The 19185-nt window shown below is 36.1% G+C and overlaps 1 protein-coding gene across 8 annotated transcripts in view; it reads right to left on the reverse strand.

Annotated features, from left to right (window-relative positions):
* Positions 1-19185, reverse strand: part of NLGN1 (neuroligin 1) — a 399023-nt gene that overhangs the window by 193955 nt on the left and 185883 nt on the right. For 5 of the 8 annotated variants that reach the window (XM_087740075.1, XM_087740079.1, XM_087740078.1 and 2 more), the window contains 2 exons: positions 18849-18908; positions 9499-9651 (listed from right to left, as the gene is read on the reverse strand). The exons of 1 other annotated variant lie outside the window; for it this stretch is intronic. In XM_087740075.1, coding sequence (XP_087596201.1) covers positions 9499-9651; positions 18849-18908 — 213 coding nt within the window. The remainder of the gene's footprint in view (positions 1-9498; positions 9652-18848; positions 18909-19185) is intronic. 2 more of the 8 variants (XM_087740081.1, XM_087740080.1) reach the window with 1 other exon arrangement.

The raw sequence follows: 19185 nt of genomic DNA on the forward strand, positions 1-19185 counted from the left end.
TATTGCGTCTCACCGCTTTAATAAAGCCTTACAGACGAAATGCAAAACCATTTTCAGTTGAGCTAGAGTATTATGCTAAAGTTGAAAGGAAAATTTCAGTCATAGGAGCAAATCAACTAATGTGCAATAAATTATACCAACAAGTAGAGATGGAAACAAACTTTTTTTGGAATAAATTAATCTACCCATCTGTTTCCCGTGGAAATCTGTGAGATGATAGAAATAAGTGCTTACCAAATTCATGAGGTATTACAACCTAAGTAAGGAAAACAGGTTAGGGATATGCTTGCCTTTTCTTTTTGAAATGATTTGGAGCTATATGGCACTATGCCTCTTCTCTCTTTATATTTTGTACTTCTGTACCGAACACTTCATTATAATTGATAATTTTTTTTAAAAAGTAAAGAATTTTTTTCAACCTACCTATGGCAAAGTAAGATCCCTCAACTGAAATCCTGGTGGAAAATGTTGAGAAGATGAACAAATTATAATGAACGGCAGAGATTTCATAAAATCAAACATGCAACAGCTGACAGAAAAACACAGCAAAAGTAATTTTTAAAATCAGTAGAATTCCTGAGTGTGTAGTGAGTCTCTCAGAGAAAGTCTGCTCACCTCTTTTTGTTTCTATTTCGTTAGAATCTTGACACAAAAAGAGTGAAAAATTACTGCAGAACAATGAAAAACTTACTGAAGTTTTATTTCTGTCTTGCTTCTCATTTTGAGCAACAATAAACCCCCTGAAACACGGAGAAGATACTTCAAACAATCAAGATATATAAGTAATCTTTCTTTTTTCAAAAATATATTTAGCTTGCAACATATACACACAAGAGATGCTCAAAATACTTCTACAAATATGTTGATATCTATAATTTATATTTGCTTGAAGGCAATTTTCATACTTTGCTTAATAAGGGATGTTAACCAATATACATCATTTCTTCTGGCCTTTCGTAGGCCTTCATCTAGCATTTTTTCATGTAATAATGTATTCAAATTCAGTTTCCACCAAAATAATATTTATTTGCCAGTACATCATGGGATGTAAGAAATCAGTATATCAAACAATACAGTCTTCTATATATTCTCTGTTGGAAAATAATGGATATTGCTACATTTTACTGTAGAATTTTCTATGTTGGCTAAGGCAGGCATTTTTGCATGGATCACCCATTAAATAGAAGAAAAAATTTAGGACCCTCTCTTGCCAGTAGTGCTGCCAAGAGAGTTTTAGTCCTCTAGATCTATTGTTCTCAGTACTCTTTTGAACCATTAAAAAGTGCTGTTACAACCTTAAAATACAGATCTTGTTCAACTGATTCCAAAATATCATGAGGTATTACATCAAAGAAGTATCAGAGCTAGTACCTATATATGTAAACTAATTTGCACACGGAAAAACATAAAACTTGAGCAATTTTATGCATTTGAAATGTGTGAAAAATGAGAGCAACATTTGCAATGGAAATCCCTGTCAAGTTATCTATGGCTTCCAAAGCCCCACAGTATACAGAAGTGCTTCATTTAAGCTTCAGAAAACTTGGGACTATTTTAATACATGTAATTAAATGCAGTGGATTGGGAATTCAGAAGTATGCTATCTACTTGTCCTGCTACTTCTATCAGAAGTGTCAAAAGAATTTCCATTTGCCTTTTTTCTGGGCATGAATTACAGCACTGTAAAACTCCGGAGTGAAGAGTACCCGGCCCACCAAGACTGGGCACAGATCTAACCTAGATGCCGAGCTGTAGCGTATTTCTTAATGTCTTCCTGCCTTGGTTTAAAATCAGAATGTTGGGAACTCAGCAGATTATTTCAGTGTTGGAACACTCTGCAGTGAGATCCAGATTGCATAAAAATCCTAATTTATCCCCACCTCTTGGCTTGCAGTCAGACAGATCCTTTCCTGGGAAGTTTGGCATCCTGGCAAATGCAGAGCAGCCTAAATTCTGTTTGCTTCTAAGGATGAGGCCAAGACTGGCTTCCTGACAGGCCTCCCATCACAAGACAACCAAAGGCTTAGGACACTGTATAGTGTATAATACAAGTTATTGTGTATAACTGAAACATTTGTAAGACTGTAGATTAGAGGTTTTGCACAAGGATCAGTGATGGTGTAAAAGTCATTTGGTCAGCGATTACCTAGAGGAAAGTGAAGGTAGCTACACATAGCTAGATCATAAAAATAACAAATAACTTCATGTAGGATAATAGGGTCAAAGATTTGATATTTTTTCTGAGGCAGTAAGATGTCTATAATTTGTCTTCAGTGAACGCTTTCTTTCCTATTTTGCAAATATCATCAAGTTGAGGCTTATTATGCTCTCAAAGATAAATTTGCTATTTGGAAAAACTCGAATACTTTTATTATATGATTAAATATTGATCAAGGGCATTTATCTTACCAAAAAGCAATTTCTTTTGACAGAAATGACACAAACTGCTCTTATGCCAAAATGAATAGTTTTAAAGTTTGTTATTTGTTATTTTTCTGTTTACCAAAACAGAAGTCTAGTGACAAACGTTGGAATAAACCTGTTATTTAAAATGTACCTGTACCAAGACAGAAACCTATTCAATGGCAAACAAAATGATGTCTTTGTGCCCTAAAAAAATAGAGAAGCGGGTGTGTATCCATCTATCCAAGCAGATGGATCATGTCAATTTGCTGTGCTAGAAAAAGCACAAATAGGAAAGAAATGGTTCATTTTAAAAGTGCACTATATATTCAGGGTTGCCATTTCATAAATACCTTCCCTGCTGTGCACTGCAGTTGACCCTTTAAACATATCTAGTCAATAACCTATTGTTTACCGCAAGTCCATTTTGTCATTTTGATGGTACAGATTCAAGTGTGGCAATCTTCCTTTCTCTGCTTCACTGCATACATAACTCCCTTTGGCTGGTACTAGCTCACAAAAAAAGCCACTAAAATGTCATTAATTACAGCAGGTTTGAGATCTGAATGCTAATTCTATTAATGGACCTATGAAATTAGGCCACTGTAAATCTAGATGAGCTGTGCTTGGGCCTCCTGCAAACTGGGCTGACCTGAGGTTACCTACTATGTTAAATAAGAATTGTCTAATACATTTTTAGAATTCAAGTCTTTGTAAATCAGACCTTGTGAAGTACACCACCAGAGGGAATAGATAACTGCAGTACGCTTTCTATCTTAACTTCTATTTATCTAGCATCAAATTCATTTGGAGTGCTTCATACCAAGAAACAGTGATGCCCAAGGCTAAGGTGGGATCAGATAAGGCTGTCTGGACACTTTCCCTACTGTGTAATCCCAAAATGTGAAAATTTCATTTATGAGACACTTAATATTCCTATATCTAAAGAAGACTTGTTATGAAGCTGCCAAGGGCCCCTAAAAGTATTTATGAATTAACATTCTCCGCATGTTCTTCCAATTCAGAAAACTTAAATGAATGATTTTTGACTGCCCATTTTGATGTGTTTTGCTATTAATTCCCCATCTTTTCTTTCAATGTAATGTACTTCTAATTAGGCAATAATATGGAATCTTCTGTTCATCTATCATTTTTACTCAAACATGTTAGGAAATGGATAATAGAAAAAAGGCTCATCAGAGACCCTTTGGTGGTACAGCAAAGCTGGAATGAAATGCCATCTCCTGACAGTGCCTTTAAGGTTTCATAAAAAGATAATGGATGTGCTTGTCACTGACGCTAATGATCAAACATTTTCCCAGTTTTACTGGATATTAAATTGTGGACTATAAAAGAAAACCCCACAGCCTAAGCAAGGTAGGAAAAGGAATCTTGCTACATTTTTAATCTCCTTTGATATCTAACTAACATAAACCTTCTTATTCCACTGGTACTTTCACTGAATAGTCAATATGGCATGAGTGGGTGATGCTTACTTTTACTACAGTGAAGAGGCTTATTTACAGGAAGAAAGACAACTCTTCAGGCTGCAGACTAGGGACACAATAGATTACACATGCAAAAATGCTTAAGTGACACAGGACACCAATTCATCACAATATCTTTATGAAGTTGACTAAAGCTTTTTTTTAATCTGACATGAAGCAACTTTTGGAAGGGTTACGTCTAAATTTCATGTATAATTTTGAAACATATTTGAAAGATATCCTCTGTTTAATTTTTTCAATAGTATTACCATAACGTCAAAATAAAGAGCAGAGCAATGCAGCAAAAAAAGTAAATAATTACCAAAATAAGGATTAATCTGTTCGACAAATTAGATTAACACTGATAAAAACAGATCTAATTTGAAAGCACTGAAAAAAAAAAATGGTATGTTATTCTATTTAGGAAGAGAAAAATATAAAAACAAAACAAGACAATGCCTTCCAGTCATTCACAATGGAATTAGACTCCTGAAATGGGCAAGTACTTCCAAGTTGTTCTGAATTAGTTTTCATTATGATGTATTCTCATCTCTGTGTTCAATCCTGCAAACGGTCAACTAGATAATTCTTCATCCCGTGAAAAGGTTCACTAGGCTACATTCTAGAATTACTACAGCAATGGGAACAAACTCACATGCATAAACTTACTCATAAAGGAAAGGCTGTGCGTTATTTTTTGCCTGTTGGGAATGTGCAACATCTTGCTGAAGAGAAAGATGGATAACGGCAGAAATGCTAGGCTTGGCACAGACTGCCCAACACTTACTGCAGGGCTGTATCCTTATATTTCACGTACTTCTTTAGCCAGTAAGATATTGCTGGTTGGCATGATTCTGCATAGAAGCAGTATGTACATTCAAACCTAATGTATATTCCTAACGTATTCTGGCACACAGCAAGAAAACATGTTAAGGCATAGTAAGACTCATCCTCTGTCACTACATCGTCCATAGAGTTCTAACAGTCACTAATAAGAGTAGGAAAGGGCTTTTGCGACAGTATTTTTGCTTTGTTCTGTTTTCTTTCCCCGAGTTTTATTTTACACAAATGTTGCAGCCCAACATAGCCAACTGACACAACACTACTGAAAAATTGAGGTTAGGGCTGGAAAACACAACAGACCTATTCTAAGAATAGGTTTTCTCAGAAGAAGCTCTGTGCATGAGTAGCAAGTTTCCAGTACCCTTTCTCCTCATTGCATCATTTCAAACTATGGGCAACTAGGCTCTGTCACCAGGGGAAGAACTGTACTTATGAGCGCCATGGATTTCAGTGCAGTTATCGGGGAAACAATGTACTGGTGAGAACAAGGCTATCAGGTCTTTCAAACAGTGTGCTGCAGTGACTTTACTTGCAGCATTAAAAGTACAAACTAGCAAAAAAAAAAAAAAATCAAAGCGGCGGAATACCTGGATAGGTGTTTTCTACTCAGCAATCCCAGTCAATATCCTCTAACTAAAGGGTGACAATATAAATACAAGACTAAATGAGAGCAACGGTTCCTATACCCTCCCCAAAAGGGAAAATTGCTTATAATTAAAAAAAGCATAACGAAGACAATCTCTCTTATGGGTGTGCTTTGATTTTGGCATAAATTAAGGTCTTACAGTTACAGAACATTTTCCTCCCCAATGCAGACATTTAGAATGCGAAATAGAAAATACAAAATACATATAATTTTTCCTTTTTCTTTATTACCACCTTGTTAACCCAGACCTTTGGAATGACAATTTACTGTTTCTGTAGGGAAAACCACTGCCTCTTAAAGAGGAAAAAAATGGGAAATTTAAAGCAGTGCTTAACCTAGAGATTCCTGTGAATCATTCTTCCATTCCCCAGTTCAGTTTGTGAGCTGCATTTAAAATGTTTCTTTCAGTTCTATTAAAGTCCTGTGGTTAAAAGATAATCAAGAGCAAGAAGTATAAATTAATAAAATGAAGAAACAAGTACACCATTAGCATAAGCCAGCTCTCTCCTTTCTCTCCCCTCTTGAGAGCAAAAGAGGTAGCATCCAATGGTGACCCAAAGCATTCTCCTTTTCTAAATAAACCTTTCGTAAGCAAGAACACAGAAAACAGCACTGGCAGTGTTAAACCTGTCTATCATGATCTTTTCTGGATGTTAAATAGACTCCTTTTATAATCCTTTTACATTCTTTCATGAAATTTAAATAAAGAGCTCCTGCTTTTTACCAGTTGGAGATATTTTAAATAAACATTCGAAGTCTCAAATTAGTTGAGTTCAAAATCCAAATATGCCTTCATATCTGTCCTTTCCTAAAAACAAGCCATAGAAATATATCTACCCTTACTCCTATGCTGTCCCTCAACGACATTCGGCTACTCACGCAGTACTCCTCACTAGATAAGATTGCTTGCAGAAGTCTTGCATTTAAAGAGAATCTAAGGAAGATATAAATAGTCTGTTTCTAATGGCTTCTTATTCAGTAGTCCCTGATTTACCAGGGCAAACAGTTCTCTTTTCCATCTTATCTTTATCTAAGAAAAGATTCTAGCAGACTTTCATTCTCAGACTTGTTTCAAAGACAAAATTGGGCCAGGGAACTCACTGGGGTTTTGTTTGGTTTTTAAATGCACTTGCTCTGTGCTTCTTTAATTTTTATCATTGTTTTCTCTTTCTCAAATGGATTTCACTTTTAAGTGATTTCTAACATTTTCTTTAGAAGAAAAGTTTGCATCTCCATAAAATGCAGGTCCTTGAGCAGATTTGTCTATAGGACAAAGGTTGTCTCAACTCAGAATAAACAGAAAAATAATCTGAATTGCACCAAAAAGCTGTCTACTGTGGGCTTAATAATAGTACTGTAAGGAATCGAATATCACAGCATATCCTCCCTTCCCATCGCTATTGGTCTGGAAGAAAACATGGCTGTTGCAGTGCTAAACATTTATTTAACCAGCTTCCTTGTTAAGAAATGTCACAGTGTGACTTGGTGAAACAACAGCAAAACTCCTAGGACTCATGTAGATCGTCTATATTAAGATATATATCCACAGAGACTGATTTAAGAAAGCCAGACCAACAAAGGTCATACAAAAGTGAGAACATAGACCTTATTTTGTCCCTACATCTTCTCATGCGAAGAAAAAAATCCCTACATTACTTCTCCCTGTACAGCCAGGCATTTTACACAGTGGCGAAGTGAGATCTAGGTGTCCCACAGACAACGGACCGTGAAGCAGAACCTCTCATCTTACGGGATGCGATCGGATAAGGGAAGCTGAGAATTTGTCAGCTATGTATTTGTAAAACCATTTCTCATGTAGTGACTGCAAAGGGTAACGTTCTGCTGAACAGTGATGAACAAGAGTTTCAAAACAGCAAAACTAAAAGTTGGTATCTACTACGATTATGCAAAAGTTCTGCTCTGAGGCTGTATCTTAAGGCCAGGAAACGAAGGCAGAAAAAATGCAAACTGTGCAAATTTTCTTTTTTGATTATTGGTGTGTTTCTACACTACCTATTTAGTAATATGGCATCATTATTTATTTAATGCGTGACAGATAGGCATTGTACCAGATACAAACTATATGAACAACTGCTACATATAGTTAACAGGTGCATTTATTTTACTAAGAAAACCCTGCAAGCCTCATACAGGGTTATTTTAGTTAGTTTGAAAGTACTTTCAAGTATTCATACCAATCACTGGATTCTACTGTGAGTTTTAGAGGTTTTACTGTAATAGGTCCCACTTAAAAGAAAATTAGCTCTCTGCCCCTTGAGGCTCTGTAAAGACAACAAAGTTCAAAGACCCACAAAAGCACGAACACAAATGAAACCCTCCTAAGCTCAGTCAGATGTTAGCAGTGGGTTGCCTCAGGGATCAGTGTTAAATTACAAGAGGAAAAAACCATTATCATCAACAAAGGTGAATCAATTTTCATCTTTCAAGCAACCAGGCCTTTCAAACATTGCAACTACAAGTGATTTAGGAATTAGACTAAATAATTTACAAAAATAAAACAGTACTTTCAGATAATGGATGCTGTATTACTGGACAAAATACCCTACTGGCATATAATATAGATAAATGTTGCTTGAAACATCAAAGATGAGAGTACTGGTGTAAAAATAAAATCTTGATTAGAGGTACAGATTACAGATTATTAACTGCTGCACTAATATGTGCCCAAGGACTTGAAGTCGCTATATAAATTGGAAGATGAGGAGGAGGAAGAAAAACATAGAAAATATCAGAATTGCTTTGCTTAAAGAAGTACACCACCAACGAAAGCTCCAACAGGATGCTAAAGGAGATAAATCCAGCAAAAAATAGTTATGATCTTTCTGGAAATGTTTCAGTCCCTTGCAAAACATAACCGTAGTAGACTAAGTTTCAAAACTTAAAGTTAAAATCCATTCCCTCCCCCCAAAATTAAAGTACATTCAGATGTCAAACTTTTAATAAAAAATGAAACTGTTGAAAGAAAATTACCCAGATGGGCAAACCAGAACCAATGAATTTGGGGGTCATGCTAACTGAATTCAAAGCACAAAGTAACAGAGCAATGACGACATAAAATGACCACAAAAAAGAAAACCAGAGTAGCAGACATTGCTAATGCCTAGGAATTGAAAAAAAAAAAAAAGTTGACTGATCTTCAGAACCAACTCACTGCTGTGAATTACACCTGGCTTATTTACACCACTTCAGATGTTACAGGGAATACCCTTATACCTATGTACATATTCTGAAGTTACTCTACTGACCTCCATAACATCCCAGGATTGAACTCCTGCTTTCAGGAGTCTTAGCATGCGGAGCCTTAGCATGCAATATTTTGGTAGAATACACAGAAGAGAAAAACCAACAATCACATTGTCTCAAGAGCTGGCAAACTTGTATCATGAATGTGACTACACTGAACAAATAGCAAAGTGTAATTTTTTAGAAATACAAGCTACCAGAGGGATACCACACAAGTCTACCAACAGCATCAGCATATCCTATTCACTGTATTTGAAACAATCAAAAGTAACTCTATTCACTCTCTGATTTGGCCAAGAAAAGAAATACTGGAGGTAACTGAATTATAACAACACTTTTCAAAACCACAACGGAGCACAAGAGAGATAGGTAAAACATACAGCTCTTATTAAATAATGTTTTCATAACCTCCTTAGCTTTATTCAAAGTATGAAAAAAATCATGGTAATCAAAACTTAGGCTCTTTCTTCCAACAGAAAACACTATTATCTATAACTTAACATTTAAAAAAAAAAAATCTAATTTACCTGTCTATGAAGTAAAACATCGCTGTTATTTGCAGAAAAAAATTTGCTTAGCTCAGCAAAGGGAACACCTGTTTCATACCACTAAAAGCATGACAGCAGGTTCTTCCAGATAATACTTGCCATACCATAATATCTCATCGCCGGAATACAAACCTTTTCTTTGACAAAGAAAACAAAAAAAAATTGTTGTTCTTTTGCTTGTTTGGGTTTTGTTTTGTTTTGTTTTTGTGTTTTGTGTTTTTGTTTTGTTTTTTTAAATACATTCTCACGTATAACATGAATTGCATTGCAGATTTCAGGGATTAATGGAAAGCTGAAAGCTTCTTACCAAGTACCCCAAGGCGATAGTTGACTGTGATGACTATCACATTCCCATAACTTGCTAGAACACTGCCATCATATAAATTTCCAGTGCCTTCCATGTAGGACCCTCCGTGAATATACACCATCACAGGCTTAGGTCCCCCACTGTCCCGAATGTCTGGAAAAAACATTAAGACACATTTTATCTCAAGAAAGTACCAAAAAAAGATACATGCAATATTTTAATTTTTTTTAGTGAGGTTATTTTTCTTGAAGTGTTTCTCAAGCAACATCTTTTACATAAGAAAAAGGGCAGGTGGGCCTAAGTGTTTCTTTGTGGCTTGCTTGTAACCAAAGTTCATATTTTTGAAACACTCGTTGGCCTCAGAAAAGCAGAAAGGAATCAGAAATGGTAATGTGTTTGCTCAAATGCAATGGGACGGTGGTCTGATTCTGTTCTTGCTGAATTTGACATAAAATCTCTGCTAACATCAGCGTGAGCTCATTTAGGCAGTCTGAACACTTCTGAAAGCTCAGTCCATCTTTCTGTTCACTTAGCTAAAGGCAATTCACCATATTAAGATAAACAAGATTTCTGCTTATACGTAAATGGTTGATTGCTTCCAGTATGGTAAGCTCAATAATTTATAAAAAGGGCGTATAAACAGCTGTCTCTTGATAAGTCTGAAGTCCAAGTTCTCAAAAAGTACTTGGAGGCTGTTTAACACTTAGACCTCAAATGGATATTATTTGTAACCTGGGTAGCCTAAAGTTTAACTTATTTTATCAAATTGTGAAAAGGACTGTATGTTATATTTGAAAAAATAGCTGCCTGGAACAATATTTGTAAATCCCCACCCTGCATTCAAACAAATATTAAGGTTCTCAAAAGTAACACTAAATGCAGGTAACAATTTTGAATCTTAGAAGCTCTGCCATTCTCTCGGACAACAAAATTAGACATTGACTTATTGTTTCGAGTTTCTTTTTAATGAAGACATTGATTTGGGTATCCCTCCCCCTCCAAACAGTCCTATTTGCAAATTAATGCATCTACTCGGAATAAAATTTTGAATATCTGAACACCACTGCTCCTTCTGAGGAAAGCTGTTCTTAAGTATCAATTCAAAGCAACAGTTAGTGGTGGGATAATACATGTTTTTAAAAGATTTTTTTTCTGTTGGACTGGAAAGAAATCAGCTAAGTTGTAAATTTAAACTTTTACATCTGGATTAAATTGTATTTTGATCTCATTTACTAGGTGCCTGAGTCTTTTCCACTGTCAAGTGGTAGTATTCCATAATACTCCCTAAAAATCAAGACAGACAATAGTAAGAGAGCATATCAATACTTCCCAACGAGGAACTGGACTGCATATTCTGATTTGAAGACACTTTTTGTCATTATAACAGTATTCGAGTGACTTCCCTAATTACTCACTTTGAAGAAACCTCAGATGTATTGTTTAAAACTTTCATTTGGAGGAATCTTAGTTAAGATGCTTTCAAGTAAGCTCTCTGTAGAATTGTTTGAATCGTTTCTATACAGACAACTAGGTAAGTGCAGTTACACTAAAAGTCCTGCTTTTTAAACTTGCTGAAAAAAATCAGCCCAGACGTTCCAGCTTACAGAAAACCAGTTGCTATTATTATTTTGATACCGATTCTAATTTGAAGAAAATGCCAGAACAGTCAAGATCAGAAACTGGATCTCCAATATTGGAAGTACTAGACCAATCGTTTATTCAAGACCAAAAGGATGATGAAAGGCTGTGCATGAAATTGCTTGCACTGCTTTCCTCACTCAAGCATATAGTAAGGGCTTTCCAACAGGCAATTTTCAGAGTGTAAAGCTAAGGAGACTATTTATCTTCATTGTCCATAGCACAGAATTATGAGCTCCTGACGTATAAAATCTACACAGAGGAAAAACTCTTTTCAAATTCATAGACTGTTTTCAGTAGATCATTTGTTCATAGTCTATGCTTCTTTTTTTTTTTGGATACAAATATGGAAGCAATAATAAATTATTAATCTGAAATCACTGTGTGACTGTTCCCAGCAGAAATTGTACACAGTTAATTGTATGCTTGGTGGTAGCACAGGGGGAGACTGTCTCAGAATTCTTCTTTAATTAAAATTACATAGAATTACAGAGCACCAACTGTGAACAGTAATGAAATGTTGGTAGTACTGGTCTGTTTATCTGGAAAATAATATTGGGATATTTAGAAAAGAATAGGTGTCCTTTACCTGAGAAAGGAAGCACACATTCATGAGTAAAATCTGACATATAAAGAAGTGATTTGCTGAGTAAATTCTGTCTATACTGTATTTTTGTTATTTCTTACTACTAATATTCTTGTAAAGATTACAGATAACAAAAGGCTAATTTTCAGCTCTGCCTATGGGCCGTGTCAGAGCAGATGACATGCAGGATGAATTTTCCTCATGCTGCTTTGCCAAAGTCATCAGTCTTAAGAGAAATCCCATCTACAAAAGAAAAATGGTGCTTCTGTGTGTTTTTCAGGCAGTAATCTAGTACTGGAGACATCTGTGAGGTTCTGCAGTATTCAGCGGAGGCTAGTGGGACTTCGGGCTACGGAGCTCTTGATGTGAAGGAGATCACTGCATTTTGGTCTTACAGTCAGTGGTTTCATATCAATTGCAGTCTATAGCTAGGAATATTTGAAAGGTGCAAATATTCAGCTGGGAGAGTACTGTTTAAGTACAGACATTATTAACTAGTGGATGTTATTAAATAATAAGATCAAAGGAAGAGAGCAAAATTCAGACCATAACGAAGAATTGATTCCTACCTGAAAGGGAGAAAATGTTCCCCCATGAAAACTACCATCCTTTAAAATTAAAATGGAGGAAGTACTAAGATAATGCTCTGTGAGGAGAATCCCTGTATTGGTAGAAAAGTGGCAGAAAGATGCACTTTTCAAAAGTGCTTATTGGAGTTAAGTGTCCAACTCGACAAAGAAAATAGAGATTTTGGCACTCGGATACTTTTCAAAACCTGACCCTAAATGATTTGATGAGTTATTTTTTCTACAAGCTGCTATCAGTCCTTTCTGCACGTGTGCTGGAGTGGTCTCAGTAAACTGTAGCTACGCTTTCTCGCAGAGATGAATAGTCATTCTTGGGTGTGGATTAGCAGTTATTCATGGAAGCAGCTCATTCTAAACAGGCTTGAAGAACTGGGGTGCAAACGTGACATGTCTGCCAAGAAGTGTAGATCTACATACTGATTTAATTTAGTTGCGTACTGTACCTTTTGTTGCATTTTATGAAGTGTTGCTTCGATTAAAAAGCAGACACATGAATATTTTCAAAAACATATGCAGGGACAGTGCTGTTCAAAATCCTTCTCAAATTCAACTCTCTACTGTTTTTATTCACACAGAAGATAAGTTTCAAGTGCTGTGATTTGTTTGGCTTTAAATTGCTAGTTCATAAAACATCTAAGTAGGTCTTACTGTATAGCAGAGTATGATCTTATTTATATGACAAATACATGAACTTTCTTATTATAATTTCCACCATCTCCTCTCTTCTGTACCTTTCTAATGTTTGTTGAATCTACTTTTTATGTCTGGTCTTAACTACACTACAGTCAATTTAGGAATAGGGCTGTCCTTTATTCTATGTTTGTTACATCACACAACAGGGAACTGGGTCTGACTGTGAATATCAGTCACAATTGTCATATACAACAAAACATAATTATAGCTTCAGTCATTTGAAGCTGATGTGAATTTGCCACATGACTTAACAAGTATAATTTGCAAGGAGCAACCAAAATGGGAAAGGAAGAAAGCCTACCTGGAGACAACTTAACACAAAAATATAATTAGTTTAGCACAGATGTCACAAGCAGTGTTTTTCTAAATGCTATAAAAATTGTGACATTTTGATGTAGAGTATTAAGTAAATCTTGCTTTTTGAACATGAAACAGCACAAGAACAGTGGAAAACCTTTAGATTGGTTACTGTAAAACCTATGTGTTCCTTACATAGAATATTATATGGATATGTGTAGCTCTTCCATAAACGAGCTTTTGTCCTAAGATACTTAAGTAGAGCATGGTACCAATCAGTGCAACTCTTACTCATTTAAAGGCCTTTTAAAAGTGTTTGACCTTTCAGTTCAAATCTATCAGATGCCTCATAGATGTACTGCGACTTTAACAAGCTAGTGCCCTTCTCAGTGCTAATACGTAAACATCAATTAACACCATCTTTTTAACATGTGATATAAAACTAGATGTCTTGACACTATTAAAGTAACTATCGAATCCTGATACTATTAAAGTAACTATTGAACTTTTTAGGAGTGGCAGTGAGGTTTTAGACACATTTCATGTGTTAAAATACAGCACTCTCCAAGTTTCAGACAAATACAATTATCTCCTTTTTTTATTTCTGTCCCTGTCAAACCAATGGATCATTTTGTGCACTCTCAAACACTTAACTACCTTTACCTGAAAGAGATTTGAGATCCTGATGGAGAACTATATGAATGTATATTCTAACACTAAAAAAGGCCTATGCTTTTACAGGTAGGCATCTGGAGCAGATTCTCATTAGAGTAGGACCTCAATAGCCAGGTAGGTAATAATTTTAAATTATTAAAAGATGTTAGTTAGAAATGCAAAAGCTCACAGACTCTTCACTGTACAAGCAATGCTTGGCAGTGCTAAAAGTGTAATAGAGCCCTGAAGAGATGCATAAATTAAAGGTCTGTCAGAATTTTTACAATGCACATTTTCAAGTATTAATAACATCACTGTAAAAATTCAACATAATTTGAACTGAGGTTCTCAGTGAAAAGGGAAAAAAACCTAATCGGCAAAATTTAATATGCAAGAGACACTGGAATCTGTACTTGAGAGTTGGAATCACAGAACTAACATGAATGGGTGACAGGACGAACAGGAATCACGAATACGTCTATGCGTATCAGTCAACAAGTTCACCCAGAGCGTTAAGATCTGTGCTGCTCCAGCCTGGCTGGAACTCCTTAGAGGCTATAATTAAGGCTGGAGCATGAGGTTGCTTTGCAAGGTAGACAAACGTGTTCTGTTGTTTACTGAAGTCCAAAAATGTACAACTAGTGCCAGACTAAAAGATTGTTTCTCTCCTTATTTCCTACCATGACGGTTGAAAGCAGATGAAATGCTAAACTTAGCAACCTAGTCTATTTTAATACTAATGGAGTCATAGGATTTTTTGGAGAAGATCCTCAATACTGAAATGTGCTCTTTTGCACCAATGACGCTACAGTCTGTTAAGCATAAGAAGGGATTTGCAGATGCATTCTGCATCATTAGCAATTTAAAATTTGAGTGGATTTTTGTTTGTTTTCATTTAAAACATGCTCTGGACCAAGAACTTCTTTCAGTCAATGAAGTCCAATAGCCCATATGAGACAGAGCATCAGACTAAATGATCAGAATCATCACAGTTACAGCCTGTGAACAAACAGCAACATCTGTTCCTAATCTGTCTCCTTTTCCACAGGAGAGATTGGAATGGAAAAGGGAAGAGTAGAAACATGTAGCAATTACAGTGCAGACCCCGCTTCGGAGGCACGTACTCTCGGTTCCCTGCTTTACTATGGACATGGTGTCTGTGTTCCTCAAACTTAGCGTCTGTATTCCTCATTTCTAAAAATGGAATAGCAGCATTCCTCTATCACGGAGGGATGCTGTGAGACTGAATACATTAAAAACGGAGAGATGCTCAAATAGCATTGGGGACTAAATAAGGATCTAAGACTGACAGACTGATGCGCTAGGTAAGGTGTGTATGACAGAACGGTGGATGCGAAGAATTCATTTGTGAGCAATGCTTCATGGATCTTTCATACAGCACTAACTACCTAAAAGTCCAGTTCTGATCCCCGAGTACATAGGCTGATTAATGATTTGTGTTGCTGTATTTTAAGTCATGCTAAGGATTTTAGCATATGGGAACTACAGGTGCGTAAAAGAGTCACTGGTTCTTGCTACAGCCAAATTAACTCAAGTTAAATCATCACCTTACCAAAATTAAGACTGAGATAAGATATTAAGATTAAAATAGTTTACTTTTAAAACTCAAACCTTGTTTCTAGACTGGGGAAGGTACAGTTTATTCAACTGCTGAGCAACTTAAATCTTGCATCTACACTAGATATTGCTTACCTGCACATCAGCAAATAGGCAAATCCACCACTGCTATAAAAAGAGAAAGCCCCAACGCTCACTGGTTGCAGGAGCTTTTGCCACTCTTGTTTTTGGTGCCTGCTCAAGTAGTTCAATACTTATTGAAAAACAGGTAAGCAATTTCAAGCGTAGACATGAAAGGGTTACAGAGAAACAAGAATGCATCCAGACTGGGGAAAAAAAAGACATTTATATAATTTCTGACTTTTCACACTCGTAGAATTTGAAAACACCTTCATTTTTTAAACAGCAAATTTGCAGATCATTAGCTGGTAATGTGCACCACTGCCTTTGGGTCTTTTGAAAACAAAAATGAAAAATGATCTAATTAAGTCTGGTCTACTTGTTGCAGCACGTACCAGAGATCCAAGTTTGATTACTGATTCCAGTGCTTGTGCTGGCAAGGTTTGGACCGCAATACTGTGGTAGTGACATGTAGCAGCAGATGGGAGTAGGGTTATTGAACACCGTTTTAAAATGAAATTTTATAATCGAACTCTGATGTTTGAGTGACAAAATACAGAATACTTTCCAGGCATTTGATCCAATGCTATGAAATATCTTTCTTCAGGAAAGGTACAATAGAAGAAATGGACATGGGAGCTCTGAATTTCTTAATACAGAGACCATCCTGGGCATTTTAGAAATCACTGGACTTTGTTTACATGGCATGGATTCTGCAGTTATATGACACAGACGTTTTTCACCATGTATAGCCCGGTCTCCCTAATATTCCAACTTCATCATTCATTCAGTTTGGTATTTGTTTTATTTTATCTGCAGTTATTCATTTGTAGATTTTTATATTGAATAAAAACTACCATACTGCAAAAGGTGAAAAGCTTGATGGACGGGTTAGCAGAAATCTAGACAGCTAAGGTGGCTTTTTGCTTTGCCACTTTCTTTCCAGCTACTCATACCCAAATACATATGACTTGAAGTCTGTGAACTCCTCAGTTCTGCATACGCAACAAGTGCTAGAGCTCCAGTGCAGAAGAGCAGGTTCCCAAAATGCAGGTCAGGGCATCTGATACCGCTCCTCCACCGAGGGACGGTGAAATGCAGGGCCTCAGCAGACAGGGTTCCTACCAACCCAGCACGCATCCCTGCAGCCTTCAGTGTCTACTGATAATAAAAATTTAAATTTTCCCTGTCTCTCTGTGACTCTCAGAAGCAGTGAAAGTCTAATTACTGCCTGCATTCTTCTATTGGCATGGAAAGGAGAACAAAACTGTCACTTGTATGCCAGAGAAAATTAATCCCAGTCCTATAAATTACAGAGATTTATTAATGTTGTAAGTGTGTTTCTTCCCCCCTAGTTTGACTGCTGTGTTCTTACAGTCCTTTCTGTCACTCTCCTACAATTGTCAATGTGGGAGACGGGTTTTCTCTGACATGGACACTTGTTCTCCAAAGACTGAGATCCCTACTCTCACCTGACTATACGTACTAAGCTGCTTTCTAATAGCAACCACTCTCTGCTGAATTTTAGCAAACCAAGTAGTCTCTTTTAAGTGTGTCTAAGCAGGGACGGACTCAACAAATGTTAAGCCATTAGCATCTGTCTTGGCAATTATACAGCAATTTAGGAGAGCCATTAAGGTCCACTGGATGAATAACCCGGGTTTCAAACTGTTTCTTAAAATATATTGTTAAAACAAGACAGAGTCACTTTTACAATGGCGAATTCAATATCACAGGTCTTGGAGAACACACAAGAATGTCCCTTGCAATATTTTGTCATGAAGTAATGTAAAAATTACGTGGCCTCATAGAGCTAAGTGCATCTGAATTATCATACTTCGCTCTGAATAATATGAGAGCTTTCTAAGGAGATTTTCAATTAGGTTCTTCTTTCAAATGTTGGGCCAACTAGTGGGTTTTCATTCACATGCCTAACATACACATTCAGTAGAGGATCGTAAATCAGACGTATAAATTTGTGTGCTTATTTGTAAAGTCTCTGTTCGGTTACTGGGCAAGAAGTTAAATGCTCATATTTGCCTTTATCTTTTGTGATAAGACTGCATGTTTCTGTTTGAGTAAAACAGTTAATGTTCTGTGTGATGAAAAATTTCTTAATTAAGAGCCTTGCGGTTTACAAGTTATGCTTCATCTTAGTATCTGGGAAAAAAACCCCCAGATATTAACAGAGAAGCAAGTAGCAACTCTACCAGTCTTATATGGTAATTTGATTTACTCACTGACCATAAAATATACAAAGTGTGTTTAAGATTCAGAATTTTGAAGCACATCAACTTGAAGGGATGAGACTGCTCAAGAGAAAGAGCCCCTTGTTACCATTTTCATAGCCCTGAAAAAATATCAAATCTGCATAGCTTATATGATTAACAGACATAATTCCTAAACAGAATAATATGCTTGACATTTCAAACTTCCGATTTTACTTGGTAATGGGGTTTTCTAAGGGTCAGCACAAGCAGATAGGCACCTCTATATGCTTGTAGAAAACCAAAGGGATCAGATTCCTTTAGACGACATCAGTTTAGCTTCACTGAATTCATTGGTGCTGCGCAGAGCCGCCCCAACTGCAAATGTTACCTACCGTTCTAGGGCTACCTCTCTTCTACAGGGAGGTGGGGTAGTCTTGCATTTATTTATATTTGTTCATGGCAATGGAAATGGAGAAAGTTTTGTATTGGGGGAAATTCAGTTGCTTAAGAGACACTTTCTAAGAATTTTCTGTATTTTTCCTTTAATAAACGCAACATTTTATATGTTTATCAAACTGAGATCAGTCAGTGAAAAAAGAAACATCTTTGTACTTGGTGAAATACATAGGGTTAGAAAACATGCAAAAAGGTGTACAGAGAAACTTTAAAAGAGTGTTAGTTTAAATAGTATGGACAAAATTCAGTCAAAAGGTGGGATGCAACATATCAAAAGTCCATTTCAAGAAAACAAAAAACCCTTCTCTTTAAATATTGTTACTGTTTTGTATCAAAACGTAGAACTTAACAACATTCTTTCTTTTAAAAAATTAAAAAAATATATATAACAACAAGCAAGAAGACAAAACACATCAAAAATGGGAATAAAAAAAAACTCTTCAAAAGAAGACAAGAAGTCAAAAAAAGAGGGGAGAAAAAAGATTTTCAGGGATCCTTGTCATGCAAATCAGTTTGGCGGCAAAAAAATACCTTCATCTTCAGCACCGTCATTATCACCTAAATCATCTGTCTGTTTCTTTGTAAGGGGACCTAGGATTGAGAACGGAGAAAATGGAGGAAAAAAGACAATTCAAGAATATACAAGACTGAGGAAAAAAAACAGTGAATATTAAATTCCCATGGATGTTTCAAGAAAAACATTTGCAGGGAGGGAAATCTTAGTTTATAACAACCAATTTTTCATTACGTTTTCCAAACATTACAGCAAAACCTTCCCTAGGGGGTATGGCTATTAGAAACATCTAGCACAAGAATCAAAGAGTGCCCAGTGCTTTATTGTTTTTAAATGAAGAATCAAAGCTTGTTT

This window comes from Nipponia nippon, unplaced genomic scaffold, assembly GCF_047370975.1.
Source record: "Nipponia nippon isolate SJK-2023a ecotype South Korea unplaced genomic scaffold, ASM4737097v1 scaffold_7, whole genome shotgun sequence".
Classification (NCBI taxonomy): Eukaryota; Metazoa; Chordata; class Aves; order Pelecaniformes; family Threskiornithidae; genus Nipponia; species Nipponia nippon.